This window comes from Dermacentor variabilis, chromosome 10 (assembly GCF_050947875.1).
Source record: "Dermacentor variabilis isolate Ectoservices chromosome 10, ASM5094787v1, whole genome shotgun sequence".
Taxonomy (NCBI): Eukaryota; Metazoa; Arthropoda; class Arachnida; order Ixodida; family Ixodidae; genus Dermacentor; species Dermacentor variabilis.
Genome location: NC_134577.1, coordinates 25,342,501 through 25,361,657, shown reverse-complemented (window position 1 = coordinate 25,361,657; position 19,157 = coordinate 25,342,501). Strand labels below are relative to the sequence as shown.

General features: G+C 42.3%; 1 protein-coding gene across 4 annotated transcripts in view; it reads right to left on the bottom strand.

The window, feature by feature from the left end:
* Positions 1 to 19,157, bottom strand: part of dop (microtubule-associated serine/threonine (MAST) protein kinase dop) — a 297,922-nt gene that overhangs the window by 33,313 nt on the left and 245,452 nt on the right. For all 4 annotated transcript variants that reach the window (XM_075672078.1, XM_075672079.1, XM_075672080.1 and 1 more), the window contains 4 exons: positions 15,417 to 15,445; positions 4,245 to 4,324; positions 2,588 to 2,654; positions 168 to 249 (listed from right to left, as the gene is read on the bottom strand). In XM_075672078.1, coding sequence (XP_075528193.1) covers positions 168 to 249; positions 2,588 to 2,654; positions 4,245 to 4,324; positions 15,417 to 15,445 — 258 coding nt within the window. The remainder of the gene's footprint in view (positions 1 to 167; positions 250 to 2,587; positions 2,655 to 4,244; positions 4,325 to 15,416; positions 15,446 to 19,157) is intronic.

The window sequence follows — 19,157 nt, the reverse complement described above, 5'->3', positions numbered from 1 at the left end:
GACATTTCTGCAATCACTTCCTTCCATTGGAGAATGCTGGAAATTGCATTGTTAACAAATGCACCAACAAATGCACCAACAAATGAGCTCGTGGCGTAGAGAGGTTTGACTCCCGCAGCAATGTGCATTAACATTAACAGTGAGCAGTGGTAAGGGACACCACTCACAGATACGTTGGAGCTTCCGGGTGTGTTGGTCCCATAGCCCGATGACGGCATTGACGCGACTGACCATCGCCGGCCGTCCGCCCTGCAAAGAGAAGATGAACAAGTGCATGTTGTGGAGTCCAGCAACATGATTATGAGGCTCATCTACAACTTACCTTCAACACCTTCATCTACACCTTACCTTACCACATAAAGTTCATGTATAGTGAAGCATTTGAGAAGACTCGGGTATATTGAATAAAATACACCAAATGCAGAAAAGAATTTGCAATGTCTTGGGTGGATTTCAGGCTGCAGCAAACCAGAGCAGTGGGACTTGCAAAATGTGTGACAACAGTGCGTATAAAGGTACAGCTTGTACAGCTTCGCAGTCTTTGACATGCAAGTTGCTTGGATTCGCACACACATCTGCAAAGGTTTTGCAAATCCTGTTCGTAGTGCAGCATCTGCTGCAGACCTGCCAGTGGGAGTTCTGCAGAGGGAGTTTTGTGGCCAGAATGTTTGTTTACAGAAGAAACAGAGCTGACGCATTTCCTTTTTCAGCCTACGATTGCACTGGCAAGTGGCTGAGTGTTTGGCTTGGGCAGCAGTCCTCTGAGCCCTATCTGAAGTAGGTGTTGCATCACTGTGATATGTGAAGTTTCATCACTGACCTAAGAACAACATTTCTGTGTCTCAAATGAACATAACCCCTTTGAGTGCTGCATGCACAATTGTACTTGCCAAGATAACGGCTCAAAATTCAAAGAACTAATGAGAATAATGATGTTTAAAATGGTTCGGATATATCTTAAAACAGTTGTGAATAAAACATTGCTCCAAAATGCCAAGCGTGACGGAGAAAAAATTTACAACGTATACATGTCTGCTGTAACAACAGTATGTTAACATGTAGTGGGATTTCTTTTCCTGTTTTTGACAGCTGTGATGTCCACTTTTGCAATTTCTAACCTAGCTCACTGTTTTACAAGCAAAGTTTTTTGCAAAGCAGTCAGTGTGGTTACCGCACCATAAGTATTTTCGAGAGCACATGCGTGGAAGCACATATTGATGCGAAAGCATCAAATGGCTGATTGAGTGAAAAAGGTCCTGCATCTGTAGAAGCGAAATGGAACTTAAATGCACTGGCTGCAACGCCACGTCACAAGTGCGCCTCGACGGAGCAGAGTGTTCAAAAGGGTACACCTGCTGTCGCAGTAGCACGCCAGGTGTTGCGTGAGGGGAGAGAGCGCCACCGCGATGCCAAATCAACTTCGCTCTCGGAAACTTGTGTTATCCGTGCGTTCCTTGTCCACACAACCTCTTGCTTGTGTTCTAACTGCGCTCTGGTAAGGCCAAATCAAAACGCACCAAGCATCTCAATGCACTCGCTTGCCCGTGAAGCGTTCATAGCTCTAAGGACTGCTCAGCGGCGTTCAATTGGACATTAATGCTTTCACATTCACCACTCATTAGAAGTACTTATATATCCTTGTATTTTTGTGAATGCAACAGGACTGAGACAAAAATTCAAGTCTTAAACTGTTGAACTAAATTTTTAAGAAACAAAATTCCTCAGTAACTGAAGGGGACAAATGCATAAGTCAGAGTTGGCCTCACGCTAGAGCCTCCTCTTAAAGGGCTAGTTGCAGGCCATTCAATAACTTTCACGCACACTGACACATGCCCACTTAACATCTTTTTTTCCCACTTAAATATCGGGGAACTACAGCAGAGAGATGTGACAGAAGGAGTTCAGGAGATATCGCGAATGCATGCAAATGTTCAGAGCTCTACAGAAATGAGCAGCAATGAAGCCCTAAAAAAAAAAAAAGGCTGCTGCAAGTGAGGCATCTCGATAGCAGCGCTGAACACCGTCGAGACCTCGTGCTCGCAAGCGCACCCAGTGTGGGGCAAGCAAGGTTCTCGCTCTCGAGATAAGCAACGTGCTGTGCGTTGCATATCTCCCACCTCTGGAGTGTGCACTGAGCTTCGAGTGGGTTGCAGCCACAACTGCTGAGAGTGCATGTCAACCGTGTTTCAATACAGTGTCACCGTCTTCCTGGAACTGGCTTTAACTCCATGTGGCCTACGAAATAAACTAAATTAAATGAACTCTGGGCTTTAATGCGCCAAAACTATGACCTGAATATGAGGCATGCCATAGTGGAGGCCCTTGAATAAACTTACCACCTGGCATTCTTTAAGGTGTACTTAAATCCGAGTACACGACTGTTTTTGCATCTCACCCTCATTGAGATGCCCAGAAGCACACTATGCTGGGTTGAAAAGCTATTGTTTAACTTGCAGTTTGGTTGATTACGAGCCAAGGAGTTAGGAGAAGCACCTCCCATGAAAACATGCTGCACCCAATCTTGATCTCTCCACTTTAAAGAATGAAAGTTCCTTTACAGTGCCACAAAAGAAAAAAAAGGACTCACTTTTTGACGGGGGCGAATGCGAAGTGCTGACTCGGGGACATGTTGCGGGGGCTGTCCAGAGGGCTGCCTGCAAGGGGAGACAAGCCGACCAAACGTCAGGACAGTGCGGTGCACTGGACACCTAACTCTCAAGTCGGTAATAAATTCAAACTATCACGGCCTAAATAGGCCTGGTGGGTTTGGGCACAAAAGATTCATTGACCGTGTATACTATCTAGAAGAGGCACCAATACTCCTGGCCCTCCAACCAATACCACTCCGTGGTTGTGACATCTGCTATATCGCCATGACGTTTGCTATGCAACGTGACTATGACAGTGCTACATGGCCATGCCATCTGCCGCATCACTGTAATGTATACTGAGTAGGCATTTTCACTGATGATATTGAACTTTAAAATAAACAGCATAATGGCCATGTTGGTTTGGAAGAAGCTTCACCCTACATCCAAAAAAATACTACATCCAAAATGCATAAATGGTCTTGTTAGATATATGCTGAATTATTTTGAATAAACCTCGCTGCATTCAAGAAAGCGAATTGAATTATATCCACAGTAGGGTAGTAGAATATTTATTTCAGGCCTAACTGCTTCTACAAAATTGGCAAAAAATTGGCATGTTTCAACAATATTTAAGCATGAAGTTTACAAATCCATAACATTGTATCAAAAACAGATATTACAGGTCTGCAAACCACATCGAGTTGGAGAATTTAAAGCAGACAAATTTGCTATACGAGTTTAAAACTTACATAAAACTGTTCCCATGCTTATGAGGGCTTTGTGATAGTCCTACACACAAATTACTAGTATATTTTAGAGAAATGCATAATACATAGATTCTGTCCACCTTAGATATCTCAATAGGTGAGCTGTATAGAATTGTAATTATGTTTTTTACTTAAAGGTTAAAAGAATTGCAAACTCTGCTCATTACAGCCAATATATTTTTTCTTTTTTTTTTAATGCAGCAAACTGCATCAAGATGGGTGCAGCCGAGGCTGAGCAAAACAATTTCTCTGTCCCCTATGTATTTAGACAGGAGAATTTAAGGCAAGTGCAATAGTTGCTGTTGGGTTAGTTGGTGCATGTCATACAATAATGAATCAGGCAGCAAAACATTGATCACTGAGATGGGATTACATAAAGCGTTTGCCCTGTGCTTATGTCCTCCCTTCTCTGTGACTGTGCTTTTGGCGTTAAATTCATTACTGTTCTTAGGCTGTTAACTTGCCACACAAAAATAAAACCAGAACTAAAGAGACACCATGACATTGGGCTTCAAGACATTATCACGCACTGCTACATCACCGAAAGGACCTGTGGAAGCCAGCCACATGCAGTACCGATGAGTACTGATAAGCAGTGATGAAACTAAACTTGATAGTGGATACATTTCCTTCACATAATGCGCAAGAGAAGGGTGTGTCGCTGATCCGTATGTTTTCCTGGCAACTATACATATGACACAAGGCTGCTTAGGGCCCCTTCAGTGTAAACTTACAACCTTGCCAAGGTTAGTTCCTTATCCAAACAGACTGCACTATCTATGCACTGCTCGACACTACATTTCTTGGAAGAAAAAGTGGCAGATAAGTAGCATCACCTTGATGACGCTCTAGTCGCCCTAATTACTTGACAAGCATGTGCACTCACTCTGTGGAATGGGAGAATGGCACCTGGGAAGGGTTGGGGAAGTATTGCAGATGAGGCTCTTGCGAGCCGACGAGCACCGACTGCACGGAAAGAGAACAGACGAAACACAAAGGATGACGACTTGTTTGCAATGTTGATCCGTGCATAAGGTGTTCAAATTCAACAATTCACAAGCAAGACACTAGTTACAGCAGAAGAAAAGCTCGCAATAAAAAAAAAAAAAAAACATGTTGGCGTAAGATTACAGTCAAACTACACCAGGTTACTTATTTCAATGAAAACTGACTTATTAAATATCTTCAGCAGCAGACATTGCATTTCTGTTACGTCAACTGGACCGCTTGGAGAGATGGGCACTACTTGCAAGACAAGTTCCAGTGCGATATTAGCTAACTAAAGTTAAATAATTTAATGAGTAATTCATCACTTTTTGAGTGCAAGTAGCAATTGTGAAACTGAAGTTACACAATTATAATGTAACATTTGTTCTCCTCAACTACTGCACTTACACACATTTGGGGAAACATGTCTTCGAAATTTGTTGCAAAATGCACTGATGTCCCAGTTAGAACTTATCGCTACTGTGGAGTTCAACATTTTTAAGTAGCTAACACCACTCTGTAATTTTTCTTTCAAGTACTGCCTTCAAGTAATCCAGCTAATTAGGCAGAATTGTGATGCCTGTCTAACCCAGGGGATCTTAAGTCTTTTTCCATAAAAACAGATAACATCGTATAGAGAAAAGATAGTAGCAATTTAGAAAAAGAATATGAATTAAAAGCACAGCTAGAAGCCTGGTAACAGGAAATGATGCAGTTACACAGTGTAAATCCAAATGCAATGCAAGTTGTGAGGCCTTTGTCCTTCCACTTGCATAAATCAATGATGGAATTGAGCAGTCGGAGCAGTTGCTCAAAAAAGCCTTGTAAATTTCACATGTGCTGAGGCAGCTGCTTGAGAATTAAAAGCACAACAAGGACAAAATCCACAGGAATGTATGTGCTAAACTGTTCATAAAGTAGTTCACCGCTTCAGTGGACAAAACGTTGCAGGGGGAATGCGACAGATGCCAGAGCTCGTCTGCAAAGCCTTATGCCACTGCTTGATGAAGCAACTGACTATCCCTAAAAGCCCATCAACAAACCCTACCCATCACTTCATGTTTAAAAAAAAAAAGAAAGTTTCCAACAACTACGCCACAGTGAAAGGCCACGAAATCTGGGTCCATAATTTCTGCTCACCGGTTCCCTACATTTGGTTTCTGTGAAGTTTGACAATATTCACAATATCAGCAGTTCGAGAGCTTTACAAGTGCATGCATGCATGTGCCAACACACACACACATGCACACAGTCCTTCCCTGGCATAAACAAGCAAAAAAAAATTGCACTTCAGGTAACTTTAACCTCTTGAGTACTCGATGTGGCTACATTTCACTCTGTAAGCTGTTCCTGCACATACAACCCCTTTTCTGAAAGCTCTACCACTCTTGACAGGATGTTCGATGTACCTTGCTTCAACTCCAATGGCAAAATAATAACTTTTTTTCCTATCTCGTAATGCTCGCAGTCCATCATTATATAAAATAAATAGCTTTTTTTCCTATCTCGTAATGCTCGCAGTCCATCATTATATAAAATAAATATGTTACCATGACGACGAAGATGACGACACCGTTATCTCTGGACTCCTACGCCTCGAAGTGAGGCGTCGCTCCCGCATGATCACGCCTGCTCAGTCTTGGCTGCATACTACTGAAAATTTTGCTCTCCCCAAACGCCGATGTAGGTCGCCCAAGAACCGAGAATAGCAATATCCACTCCCACACGCACACTTCTTCCCACGTGCATGCTCCTTCAAATGGAAGAAGGCGGCTGGAGGAGCAAGAGCAACAACCGCGGGAACGCGAGCACACGTCCGCACCTGTTCTCAGATCAGAGGCACTACCCTATTCATCGAGGCTGCCAATACGCGTTGCCTCTATTGTTCGGCACGGCGCTCTACAAGTCATTTGTCACGTGGCATTACCTGTACTTGGTTGCTACGAATTAAGTTTCTTTTGTGTGTGTGTCGTGCACTGTGTGCTATGCTTGTGCTTAAGGAAAAGCAGTTGCGGGCTGCAAATTAATTGGCCGAAGAAGTTCCAAAACCTTTTATCAGGTGCACTATTGCTCCTTTTTTTTTTGTCTTTTGATCAACCCCTGTCACTTTGCTTGAAATTTAAAAAAAAATTAAAAATAAAGTGTTTTGTTCCATACAATCTGCAACACGCCTTATGGGGGCACTTAATAGCAAACAGCTCTAATTAGTACATTTCAAAGAATAATACCTTTTGTCTGTAATAGCAGACAACACGTGTTGTATTCTTTGGCAAACAAAAGAAAGTTGATGGTGATTCTACATAACATGCTTACCTTCTAGATCACTGTAGTTGGGTATTACTTATTATTTTATTGAGAAAAGCAGATGATTGCGCAATTTGGTTTAGCACTTGGTCAGTACCGTATTGTCTCACTTTTTTAATCTCCAACCACGAATTTAAAATAACTATTCCAATTCGCCTCATATTCTTCCTGAAGTTTAACTAGCTTCAGCCTTGGCAGATGAGCTACCCAAGAATTAGCACAACCAAACATTTTGCAAGTACTTGGCAGGTAAAGTGCAGAACTATCCCCACAGCCTAAAATTTGGCAAAGCTGACTGTGGCCTTTCGAAATTTCTAGATCGCGATCACCCAATCATGATCCAGTAGCTAGAAGCCCCCATATATTTTAGTTATGTGTCTTGACCATCATGCAAGAAATTGCTGCATGTGGAACATGCCATGCATGTGCACTCTGGTGCACTGTTCAAAGTATGCAGTCGGTATTCTACCATTTATCATTGCCGCAATACAGAATAAAGTTCCAAAGAGTTTTTTTTTTTTTTTAATGCATACGCATATGTACAATCAATCATATGAGCCATTTTTCCCTAATAAAGGCAAAGAAATGAAGGCAAGAAATATCAGCTTTGTTGCTGTTTAGGTGGTGATGTTCCCTTTAACAGCGAACCATTCTGTTCATGCTAGAGTGGAAGCGGTCATCTGCACTACACTTGGTCACATGCTAATGGAAGCGCGTGTTCCGATTCATGAGCCAGTCATCAACAACAGCTCTTCACGGGTGCACGACAGTGCGACAGCAATCGCGCATGTAGTGGTTCCATGCACCACTACCTGTTTCTGCATGACGTGCGCAGCGGTTACCCATCCAAAACGCGCACTTTCCACACACGCCGCTTCCCATGGAAACGCGTTCTTCCGTCACTACTTTGTCAGTCATGCAGTCGTGACAGGCATTCAATGTGCTTATATCTTGCAATGGGGAAATGGTTATTAAGTGTCACCATTTTTCTCATACATAATACATTTACACGCTTGAAAAAGTGTGGGTCAAGGGCATTCAACCAATTGGTGGCACATGCTACAGAGATAGCTGGGCCCTGAGTGCAGGTGAAAATGTTGAACTACACCTAACAACATATTTTTGCAGTGTTGATTCCTTATTATTATTATATATTTTTTTCTTTGCTGGCTTGAAGTCTACAAAGGAACTATAAACTACCTATAAATAGGCACTATTAACCATTTAATCACGAGACATATAAATACTCAGAAAAATTTTTTATTTTCTATCTAAATATGCAAAACACATCAAGAATAACCATAATCAACAAAAAGAAAGATATATTTTGCGGAAATTTTTTTTAGCAATAGGGGAGAACTGCAGGCAGTTATGTGAACCATAGGTGTAATTTCATTTGCTTTATATCACATATGTTACACCACTGCAGCTGGATATGCTGGATCGGCCTGTCTTCTCTGACCTTGCTTTCACAAGGCAGTGAGTAGCGTGCCAAACTTCTTCCCCGTCGAGTGTTCCTGCTCTAAACCAACAAATGACGCTTGCTGCCTGTCATTCAGCATTGACCAAAGATATTTAGCCAGAAACTTCATACTCAATACAGAAACTCGGCAAGAAAAATAATCTTTTTTTTTTTTCCATGTTGCCTGCAGGCAACACTCATCAATAAAGGTTTAGGAATGAGTGGACACATCCAACGGGCCTGCAAGTGCAATGGCTGGTGCTGAACCTTAAAGGAGCCACTATAACTTAATTGTGTAATTTCACTTGAACAGACATGTATAAGTGCGCGTGCACATTTCCTGTTCACCACTTCAACAGGAAAAACAAATAAACAAAAAGCTAAAAAAATGACATCAACTATTGTGTGCAATAAAGTTTTCTTAAATTTGCTTTTGGAAAGCTAGACAACAAGATCAAACATAAAAAGTATCTTTTTAATTTAGTTGTCCATATAATTTTTTTCTTCTGAAAAATAGGCAAATGTCGACTTTAGCACACGGCACACTAGAACCTTGGCGTTCAATGGGGGGGAAAAAAGAAAATAAAAAAAGAAAAGCAACAGCTACAGTTTCAAGGACTGTGAGAAGTGCCAGCTGCTGAACATTACTCTTCTGGGAAAGCGAAAAAGAGGTAGGTGTGCGGCAGTGTGTGCAGCTGGATGGTATCTCACACACAGGCTTCACGAGTGCATGAGCTCTTTTTGGAAGCCACGCACACCCTGTTGCCAGGTCTGGTTTCCATTATGGACCTACGTTCATCACACCCTATTCAACAGCTTCACCCCCAGCCTTGAGAGGGTTCCTCAAAGCCTGCTTTTTGAGAACTTGCTCTGTGGTTTGGAAGCATGCTTCTGTATATGAATGTATTAGCATGACACATTAGGCCAGTTGGCGATGACCTCCTGCAACAAACTTGGCTTAAAGAAGTGCTGACAATATTTGTGACAGTTAATTTGGGGTTAAATAAATATCCAAGCCCTCTGAACTTTAGAAAGAATACTGGCAAACATCAGAAAAACCTAATAATTTACTGTAATACTCTTTTCTACAAATCAGTCTCGATACCCAAAATGCAAGTGCGTAAAAAAAAATTAGGTTATTTAAATTCAGGTAGTTTACACGTGCAAAACTACAGTCTGATGAGGCATGCCATAGTAGGCGAGACTGGATTCATTTTGACCACCTAAATTTCTTTAATGTGCACCTAAGTCCAAGTACATGAGTGTTTCTACATTTCAACGGCATTGAAATGTGACTGCCATGGCTGGGAGTTTAACCCGCGACCTCATGCTTAGCAGCACATCATAGGTGCTAAGCCACCGCAGCGCACGTGGCTGCATCATGATGTCATGATATATTGGCTTGCTTTGTGCCTGCAATCGCTGCAGCCCCCACACGAGTGCAAGAAGCGAGCACAGTAATCTCATCACGGTCACGATAGGGTTCATAACGCCCGGTCTGGCTTTTTGAAGACCAACTTTATTATCAATATATCTAGTAACTGCCTCTCAACCTTAGTACTGTGCAAGAAGCATGTGGTGGATTTTATAAAACATCAAAAATTTGCACCAGTGCTATTTTAAGACAAGGATGCTAGAGAGAAACGCCTCATTTGCTAACCCCATGTGTTCAAACTCTATATAGAGTCTTCCGTTACTTCATGGACCCTGCGTTGCTTGGAATGTTAACACCGTAACTGCCAATGACGAGATAAATCGCCATCACAACGACCAACTTCTGGTGCCGAAAACTAGATAACTCGTGAATTCTTGCCACTTTTCGATGCCACAGTGATGACCTCTTGTTCATGACACACAAGTTTCTGTGAGACAGACTTCAACACCTCCTCGAAAATAAAATAAAGCAATCACTGTATTCTGTCAGCACTGACATACAGATACAAATTTCAAGGACAACACAAGAACTTGAAAGAAGGCCAAGGACCATGTTTTAAACAATGGAAAGAAAAGTGAGTGTAGCAGATTAGACTATGATGATGAATTGATCAATGCAGTTTAACCCCTCAACTGCCATGACAAATTCCAAAAAGGTTCAGAAGTGAAACAGTAATTGGCGAAAGTCATTGTGCATTAGTTCTTTGACAAAATTATAAAAAACTGAACACATACACATGAATAAAATGTGGCAAAAATTCACGAGTTAACTAGTCATTGGAACCAGAGGATAGTTGTTGTGATGGCGAGTTATCTCGTCATTGGCAGTTAACGGGTTAACATTCCAAGCAACACAGGGTCTATGAAGTAGTGGAAAACTCTATACAAAGTTCGGACACGTGGGGTCATCAAATTAACAGTAGACACAGTATATAACTCCAGAGTTAGAAAAAGAACATTCGTAATCTTTGGTACTAAAAGTCAATTATGTACATTATTAAAGAAAACCCAACTTGGTCTTCTTACAAAATGACTTCAATGAGACTGATGCTACTCAAATGCTACAGATGCTACTCATGATAAACTCACTCAAAGCAGGCATTACTAGACACGACCTTTATAGTTGAATGCCTATATAGACTTGGGCACCAGCAAACTTCTAAAATCACCCTGTAGCTAGCTATTATAAGAAAACTTCTAAAGAGTGAGAAGCTGTACCGAGAGAACTCAACTACAATTATAACATCGATGGGTTTACTGGTAATGCTTGCAGATGGCTGCACTGTAGCCAGACCATCACACAAAAAAAGTCTGCAAGGGCTCAAGTTAATGGTGTGCACCAGTGCATTTGGCTACCTAGAATAAATTGATCACACCCTATGGAAGGTGTGTTAACCTGACAAGAGCATGCAAGTGTGAAAGAGCTAGCTGATGCAAATGAGAGCCAGTTTGAGCAACCCATTTCCCAATTTCCTTGCAGAACCCATGGTAAATCTGTCAGAGGCTAAGAGGGGAGGACCTTGAGTGCCTAAGCATTCCCAATAATAAGAAAAGAAAACGAGGTTCAACAGAAAGAAAAGACGCAGTGCCTAGACGGCCGCTTCTGGCTGGTGAGTCAGGTGTGCGGAGGTGCGCACAACTTGCCCTGCCGCCTCCGGCGAGGAGGTCGCTAAATTTAGCGACAGCCACCCTACCATTCTCCCCCCCTCTCCGAGTGCTCTCCTTTCTCTTCTGCCCTTTCTCTGCGAGATCCCTCGTGCACGCGGTGGGTCTTGTCCAATCCACATTTGGCAGTTGGGTCAGCACGGTGGCTCCTTAAAAAGCAACCGGGAAAGATCTCCCTTCTCTTTCTGTGTGCCATGACGTGGGCGAGAGAGCTACCTCCTGAGCACCTCCCGGTACTGCTTTCGGTTTCAGAGAGTTATGAGACCCGGTGGGAGCTGTCAACTCGGTGGCGCGTGGCTTGGAAAGTGCAGGCCACTCGTCGAAAAGCCGAGCCTCAAAGGTGTTTTAAAAGGAGTACTGACACACATAGTCAAGGTTGTAGAAACTGCCACTTGTTTCTCATGTGCAAAAGAGTGACAACTGGCAGATATGAAGGTGATGAAACACATATAAGATATTTTAATTTGATACTAAAGTTGCTCTCAAATGATTAGACTTGGGTCACACTGACATTATCATGAAATCAAGAAATGAAGCAACCTTTGCAGACATCACATAGTGATAGGGGTATGTATGATAATGTCGCTCACAAAAAAAAAAAAAAAAGAAACCATTGAATGAGTGTGCTATGCTCATCTCTTCTTGCCGCACTTGTGCGTGGCTGTTCCAGCAACCACAGACGAAGAGCCAGCTTGTGTATCACACTCTCATGACACACTTACGCCATCTGTGTCGAAATAAATACTGTTTTGTAGAAACAAGTGCTATGATAAATGATTTAGGGCATTATGACACTTGTTATCTTCATCTACTTCCATCTGTCACAAATAAACGACAATTTAAAAATGTCATGTTCCTACTCTTCTGATGTTCTAACACATTCCTGCAGGTGATCTTTAACATGTAGATACCTGGCCTTGAAGCTATGGCACTTTTTTTGTTATATGTATGGTGCAGCATGAAAAGAGAATGCAGCGCAGGACAGTATATGCAGGAAATGTAAACGATATAAAAAAGTGCAATGATCCAAGTTTGTGTGAATGGCAAAGTAAAAACCGTCTATGCCATGGCAGAAACACCGAAGCTCTCTTGAGCAGAGCCTTGAGCACAACGTCAGACGATAAAGTGGCGAGCAGTGAGAATGGACTGAGACAAATTACAGAAACCACAAAGCTGCTAGTCATAGGCAATGCAGTGTACCGGGTGTTTCTTCTTTCTCTTTAGATCATACAGAAAATCTTTAAATATCGCCTGGGGCAGATAGCATAATTGTGGTTATTGAGCTGGATGGATACTGAGGGTCACGGACATTGCTTGCATGAGAAATTAAACTGCTTGATTCACAAATTAAAAATGCGCTAATTATTTTTAATTATTTACTTTACAGCACATATTGCGATTGGCAAATTATATTTGGTGAGTTCGGAAGGCGTATCCACTTGGAACTAATTTTCAGGGTGACACCAGTTTTGTAAACTACAATTTTGCAAATTGCAATATTTGCCATGAAGCAATTGAGTTAATTACCTGATTATGCATTTCAATTTTGAGCTTGTAACGTTCACCGTGTCGACTCTATCTCAAGGATTGTACAGGCGATTTCATTCAAGTACCTGACTGTATTGTATATTCGCAACGAAGAAGCGATCACTGCAAAAGATTTCGTAGTGCAAAATTATCATCACAACGTGCAGTGCAACAATCATGCATCAGTTGCAAATTTTTTTTTTTTCTGCCTGTATGGGATAACTCTTTATTTTTTATCAATAAATAAGGGTTTCCTATTTTTATGGGAGCAGAACTAGTAAAGATCTTCACAGTGATGCTAGCAAGCAAAACTTAACATAGCTTAATTTCTTTAGATCACATGTTGCGATCATTGAATGAAACTCGAGCAGTAATGAACTAATACTAGTTTAGCAGAAATATTCTGCCTAGCTATAACCAGCTTCGAGAAATACATCCTGTAAACCTGTAGTGAACCCTTCTTCTTCCACAGTGCTGATAGGTGTTAGCTGGAACATTAGCTCCCATGACAGAATAGCTGGCTAAAAGAAATGCACCTCAGTCCAAATCACTCAGCTCTTCTTATCGAGAAACTTTTGCAATTCTTTTCTTCTCTTTTGGAATGAAGTCGAGGAATACAAGTCCCAGAATTTCTTTAGCACGCACTGCAACTAAAAAGTAGGCACACATATGGGTTTTTTCCCCCCCCCTCCGCTAAGACGACAGGAAGAGGAGGTTCACAGTGTCAAGGCTAACTCTGACAAGAAATATGGCCCAAAAGTGGGACACCTCAAGAAACCAGACTAGCAGAAACAAAACGGTGCGACGCAGCCCTGTGGGTCTACAAAAACACACACACACACACACACACACACACACACACACACACACACACACACACACACACACACACACACACACACACACACACACGCACGCGCGCGCGCGCGCGCGCACGCACGCACGCACACGCACGCACGCACGAGCTGCACTTGGGGCTTTGAGAGGAGAGCCGCCCATTGACGCGAGATGTGCTGTTGCGAGCGTTGCGAGAGAAAAAAAAAAAAGAAAAGGTACGAGGCAACCACAAGCGACTTCTGAGAGCGACTCTTTGAAGCCTGCCTAGTTGTTCAAACTTGTTTTTCATCTGTACTTTTTTCTGAGCCTTGGCTTTGGCAACCCTGATGGCATGATGTAGTATACAAGGCTTTACTGGTCATTTGCCGGCGCTAAGTCCACATACTATATGATGCCTGCGATTGAAAGGATGTTCCACTTCTGCCACAGTGGCCATGGAATGTCGCTGGTTAACACTCTTTGGGCTAATCTTGTACACAAATATGCAAGAAAGTTTATGAGAGGATGGCCACTACAGCACTAAACACATAAAGCAGCACTACACACATAATGCACTACATGCAATAAAGCACTACATGCATAATGCAAAAGATGCAAGTTTGGCTCCAACCTGCAGCAAGTTATCTTTTCGTCCACTTTCACTTCTCTTTTCCTTATTATTTATACATTTGGACTATACGGTATATGACAGTTTCCCACATGCATCTTATTTTCGGCTTCATTGTTTCATTTACTTCACAAGGTTGGGTTGTAATCGCCAAAATTGTCATTCCTAGGAAAGACAAACCGGGAGTTTGCAAAATGGTCAAGTTACTGACACCAGTCAAATCCTGACAATAATATTAACAAGCTGGAAGTGAATACATCATGGAGGTTAATGCTTGCAGTGCTATTGGAACATATGTAGTGCTTCCTACTTCAATGTCCATTACTTATTTCATTTATTTTATTCTGAATGTCATCTTTCTTTACTGAGCAGTTCAGACGCTGTGCTCCTTTATGTCACAGCTCTTCTCCCTCTTCTCTGCTTTCTTTTTTATTCTCTCAGTGATCGTTTTATGACTGCAAACCTAACAAACAACCACTTGATGGCTTTCAAATCTGTCACAGTGGACAGCAGTACAATGCATAGAGTTCAGCAGGCCACTTTTCTATTTCTGGTGTCCCGCTCGGCGTGTCATAAATGCTTACGTTCCTTTTGGCTTCACTGGGAGCAAGCGGGATCAGAATACCTCAACTTCTTCAATACATACTGCCAGTCAATTCCTAGTTTTCCTCAACAGAAGACACCTCAAACGGCATGAACAACTTTTACAGGAGCCAACTACGCTGTGCCCACAGTTCCACAACCAACCCTGCGTATGCACAATTTTTATGGGGCCCCCGTAATGTTTTAATACCACCTGGCATGTGCATAGTTTTTTACGGCGCCACCCGTAACGCATCAATGTCCAGGGACCCACTCTGCATACGAGCGGCTTTTACGGGGCAGCCGTAATACACAAATGGCCAGTTAGCTGGCAAAACCAGGCCAGAGATATTGCTCTGGAGCACAGTGCAATTAGCAGTGCTCGCTACATGTAACTTTCTTAACAGAAGCAGAGGCAGCAGTACTGCCAACCTTGCAATTTCGTTGACAACCCTTATCGAGGCGGCCCACTTGTCTTTACCGCCAGATGGCTGGCTTGCAAACAGGCCTGCTTCCCTGGCAAGAGGACACGCACTACTGCACACGGGCAGCTCTCTCCACGCGGAAGAAAGAGCACTGCTGATTTTCGAGGAAAGGCCAGAAAAATGAAAAGAAGTCATGAGATAAACAGCATTACGCTGTCGATCACTCACCTTCCTCGTCTGGAGACATTGAGCTCCTTCTGCAGATAAAGAAAAAGAAAAGATGGCAGGTGAGATAAGGGCTTTTTTCTTTCTTTTCATAGACTCGCAGACACTCAACAGACTGCTTGAGCCACCAGACGGTCATATCAGTCAGGTGACGAAGCCCTTGCCTCTCCCCCTTAAACTCCCCCTTAAACTCGGGTCGCATTATCTAGGGTCACGACACTCGACCACAGCACACCACCTCCTTCCTTGAATCTAACAACAGATGATTCGACTGCCCAATAACAAGATGAGCAAAAAGTGTTAAAAAGAAAAAGATAGCAAAAATTGCTCACTGATAAAGGAAGCACATAAACAAACCACTACTGTATTTCATTAGGCATGAGGGATGACTCACCGATTCATGGAGGGGAAAACGAAGAAAAAAAGCATGCCCGCACAGAAAGTAAACGAGTAGCATGAAAGAAACAAAGGCCACAAAGAACAGGAAATGAAGAAAGTACCGCATGTTTTCTCTATGTGCACAATGAAAACTATCATCTTTTAGAAATAAGTGGCAAACAACAGATCGCTGAGCCCTGCAGTTCAATGAACTAAGTGAGTAAGGCTCTTGATGCATGTTGGTCAGGCCAGAAGAGAATTGGGTTGACACTGATGGGCCTTTAAACACTTGCTTTCTGTGCTACCAGGTGGTGACTGGCATTGAGATCATATGCACCTGCTGTAAACGTAGGCATGAAAGTTAAAAATTCTGGTCTATATGCGGTAAATCTCGCAAATGGAAAGGCACACATTACCACTGAATGAAAGGTGACCTACGGTGTGAATGGTTGCTTGGAGTATTCTTTCATGTACTTGGGGTATATTAGTGTAAAATAAAAACCTCGCTAACGATAGCATTTCTTGCATTATTACTCAAGCATTTTCCTCTTCCTCGAGTACCCCAAACCAGAAGAAAGCTAAGCTAGTGGCAACCATGTTGGTAGCAGGGTTCCCACCAGCCTCAGGGAAACCTGAATGACAGGTGAAATGAAATGTTTGATAACATCAGTTCCATCAAATTAAGGCAAAGGGAAGTAAAGAACTGAATTGTAACATGGCTTAGCTTAACACACCTGACTAGCAATTTAATGGTGCCATCCACACTCTGTAGAGATCATGCATGGCATACGGCAAGCAGTGCAGGCCCTCAGGTACGCGTCTCAGGATCATATCACGCAATCAGGTTACATGCTTCAAAAGTGGCACTGCTTGACGAAAGTAGCAGCTTGACTTAATGGCTTATTTCTCATCATATCTGCATCTCTTCTGTACATCTCTCACTTAGTGCCATATTTAAAGCTGTAAATCTTCACAAAGCATGTAAACCCTGCAAAAGCATGCAGGTCTTGACAGGTCTCTCAAATTATTTAATTTGGCTGGCATGCATGCATGCCAAGCACAATTTATTTTTTATGCACACTTTCCACTTCATCAGTTTCATATGGCAAACTTGTCATAAACCATGTGCTTTTATTAATACACATATCATGGAGCCTCATGGACAATTTCACATGGTGAGTACACATGCCAGCAAGGCAAGTGACATGGCACCATACAAAGAGCAAAACTTCCGGGCCCACTCCAAGAGAGTTACTAGCATTCACTTAGAAAAGAAAGAACTGTTCCTGGCAGGTTGCCCTCGGCACAGAGAGGTTTGTTTTTCCACCCGACTTTGTGCCCAGTCCCCCAAACTTATCAGTCACCTGCACAGCAGGACGGTGGATCCAGCAATGGGAGGCGTGAGGGCCTCTTGCACACACTTGATGGATGGGACGGACCAAGGGGCAATGAGGCACCGAGCGGATTCAGAGTTGGAAAGGGACCGAAAACAAAGTAATATTCGCCAGCCAAGCCAAGTTCTAACAAAAGGATGAGAGGAGGAAAAAAAGAACAATAACAAAGGAAAGATAGCAAACGAAAACAAACTCGAGGAAGACGAAACTTCCCAGCCTTCATATCCCCCCTCTGGTGGAAAGCAAGCTTCGACAGCAGGAATCAACAATCTTCACTTTCTATTGCTTTTCCTGTATGTTATGCCAAGATTACTTTGCCGCTCTCTTGGAACGCAGCAAAGAATGTGAGGAATCCCTGTGCAGACTAACAAAGAATTCTGAACAGTAAGTGGAAGCAGCCACTCATCATTTTTCTTTCTGAACATCTACGGCCGACACAAACCAAGGCTTCTACACTTAACAGTTGTTCATGTGGAGCATCTCAACTTTTCTTTTTCTTTCTTGTGGTATTGTATTCTTAAAGGGACACTAAAGGCAAATACTAAGTCAAGCTAAAGTGAAAGGTAGTGCTCGAGAATCTCTAAGGTGTTAATATTATTGTGAACAGACCCTTAGTAATTGAGAAATCGAAGTAAATGCAGAAAACAACTAGAGACTCCCCGAGACATTCAAGCACTTGCCCGATGACGAAAGCACTCCTCAGTTAAATTCTGTCACTAGCACTCAACTACTCTTTGCAAAAAATATCCTCGTATTGCATTACAAGATGAAATAAAATTATACTTATCCAGTTCCACTTCACTTTTTTGAAAAAAAAAAAAAAACTCATTAAAATTATCCTTAACAACTGTACCGGCAGTAAACAGGTTTCGTTTTCGCTCAACTCTGCGCTGCCCACACTTTTGCATTTCAGCAGTTTCATTATCGTGTAGTGCTGCGCTGGTTTTGCTGGCTTGCGAAAGTCTGTTTAACAAATTGCAAGCAGCAGAGAATTCATGTCATGTCACGGGATGCCCAAATGGTCTACGCCACTTTATCAAAAAGCAGCTGCAGTGGCGAATCCACCGCTCTGTTTTGGCTCGGTGCCGCCGTCTGTCGGGCGCCATTTTACACACCGATGGCAGGAAAGTGCAGTGATAGCGTATGCAACGTCACCACTCCCCCGGTTGGGTGGCGGGAAATTTCAATTTTGAAAAAGGTAATCGGACCCTTCAAATACAATTTTCTCTGAACCAAGTCTTTTCTTGGCACAAAACAAGCGTTGTGAGGTTTCTGGAAAGGTATTTAAACAGTCCACGTCGACTTAGTATTTGCCGTTAGTGTCCCTTTAAGAGTCTCTGTTGCAGCTACACTGTATTACTCTGCAATATAAGTACCATGCATCTTTCAAGACTGGACACTGTATTACTCTGCAATATAAGTACCATGCGTCTTTTAAGACTGGACCAACAGTCTTGCTAAAGCGGAAGCCATAAATGAACAAAAAAATGATTTACCTAAGCCACATAAAACGTTGCAGAAAAAGTAAGAAAGCTGTGAACATGTAGAATGCAGTGATAATGGAGCATATTAATAAAGTACAATACCACTTAACTGAATACCATGCAACTATTCAGATCAACAACCTTTTACGAAACAGTTGCTGCTGACAGCAGTTAGCTTTCTATGAGCTTCATTTGAAATAACTCATTTGATTGAATGCTTTGTTCTCCACACCATTTAAAGTTCATTCAGTAAACTTTCTACTAATATATTATACGGATTTCTGTAATGGCTAAGGATGCTGCAACCATTTAAAGACCAAAGGGAACAGCTGGTAATATGTGAATTTTTCTACTGCTTTGGCAGGCTAATTTATTCGAATGTTCCAATCTGTTTGTTGCATGTTCACCTCGCAACAGTTTTTAAGAGCAGCTATGTCATCATTAATGGCTAGTTCAATTTATTCCCTAATTCTATGAGCACAAACAAT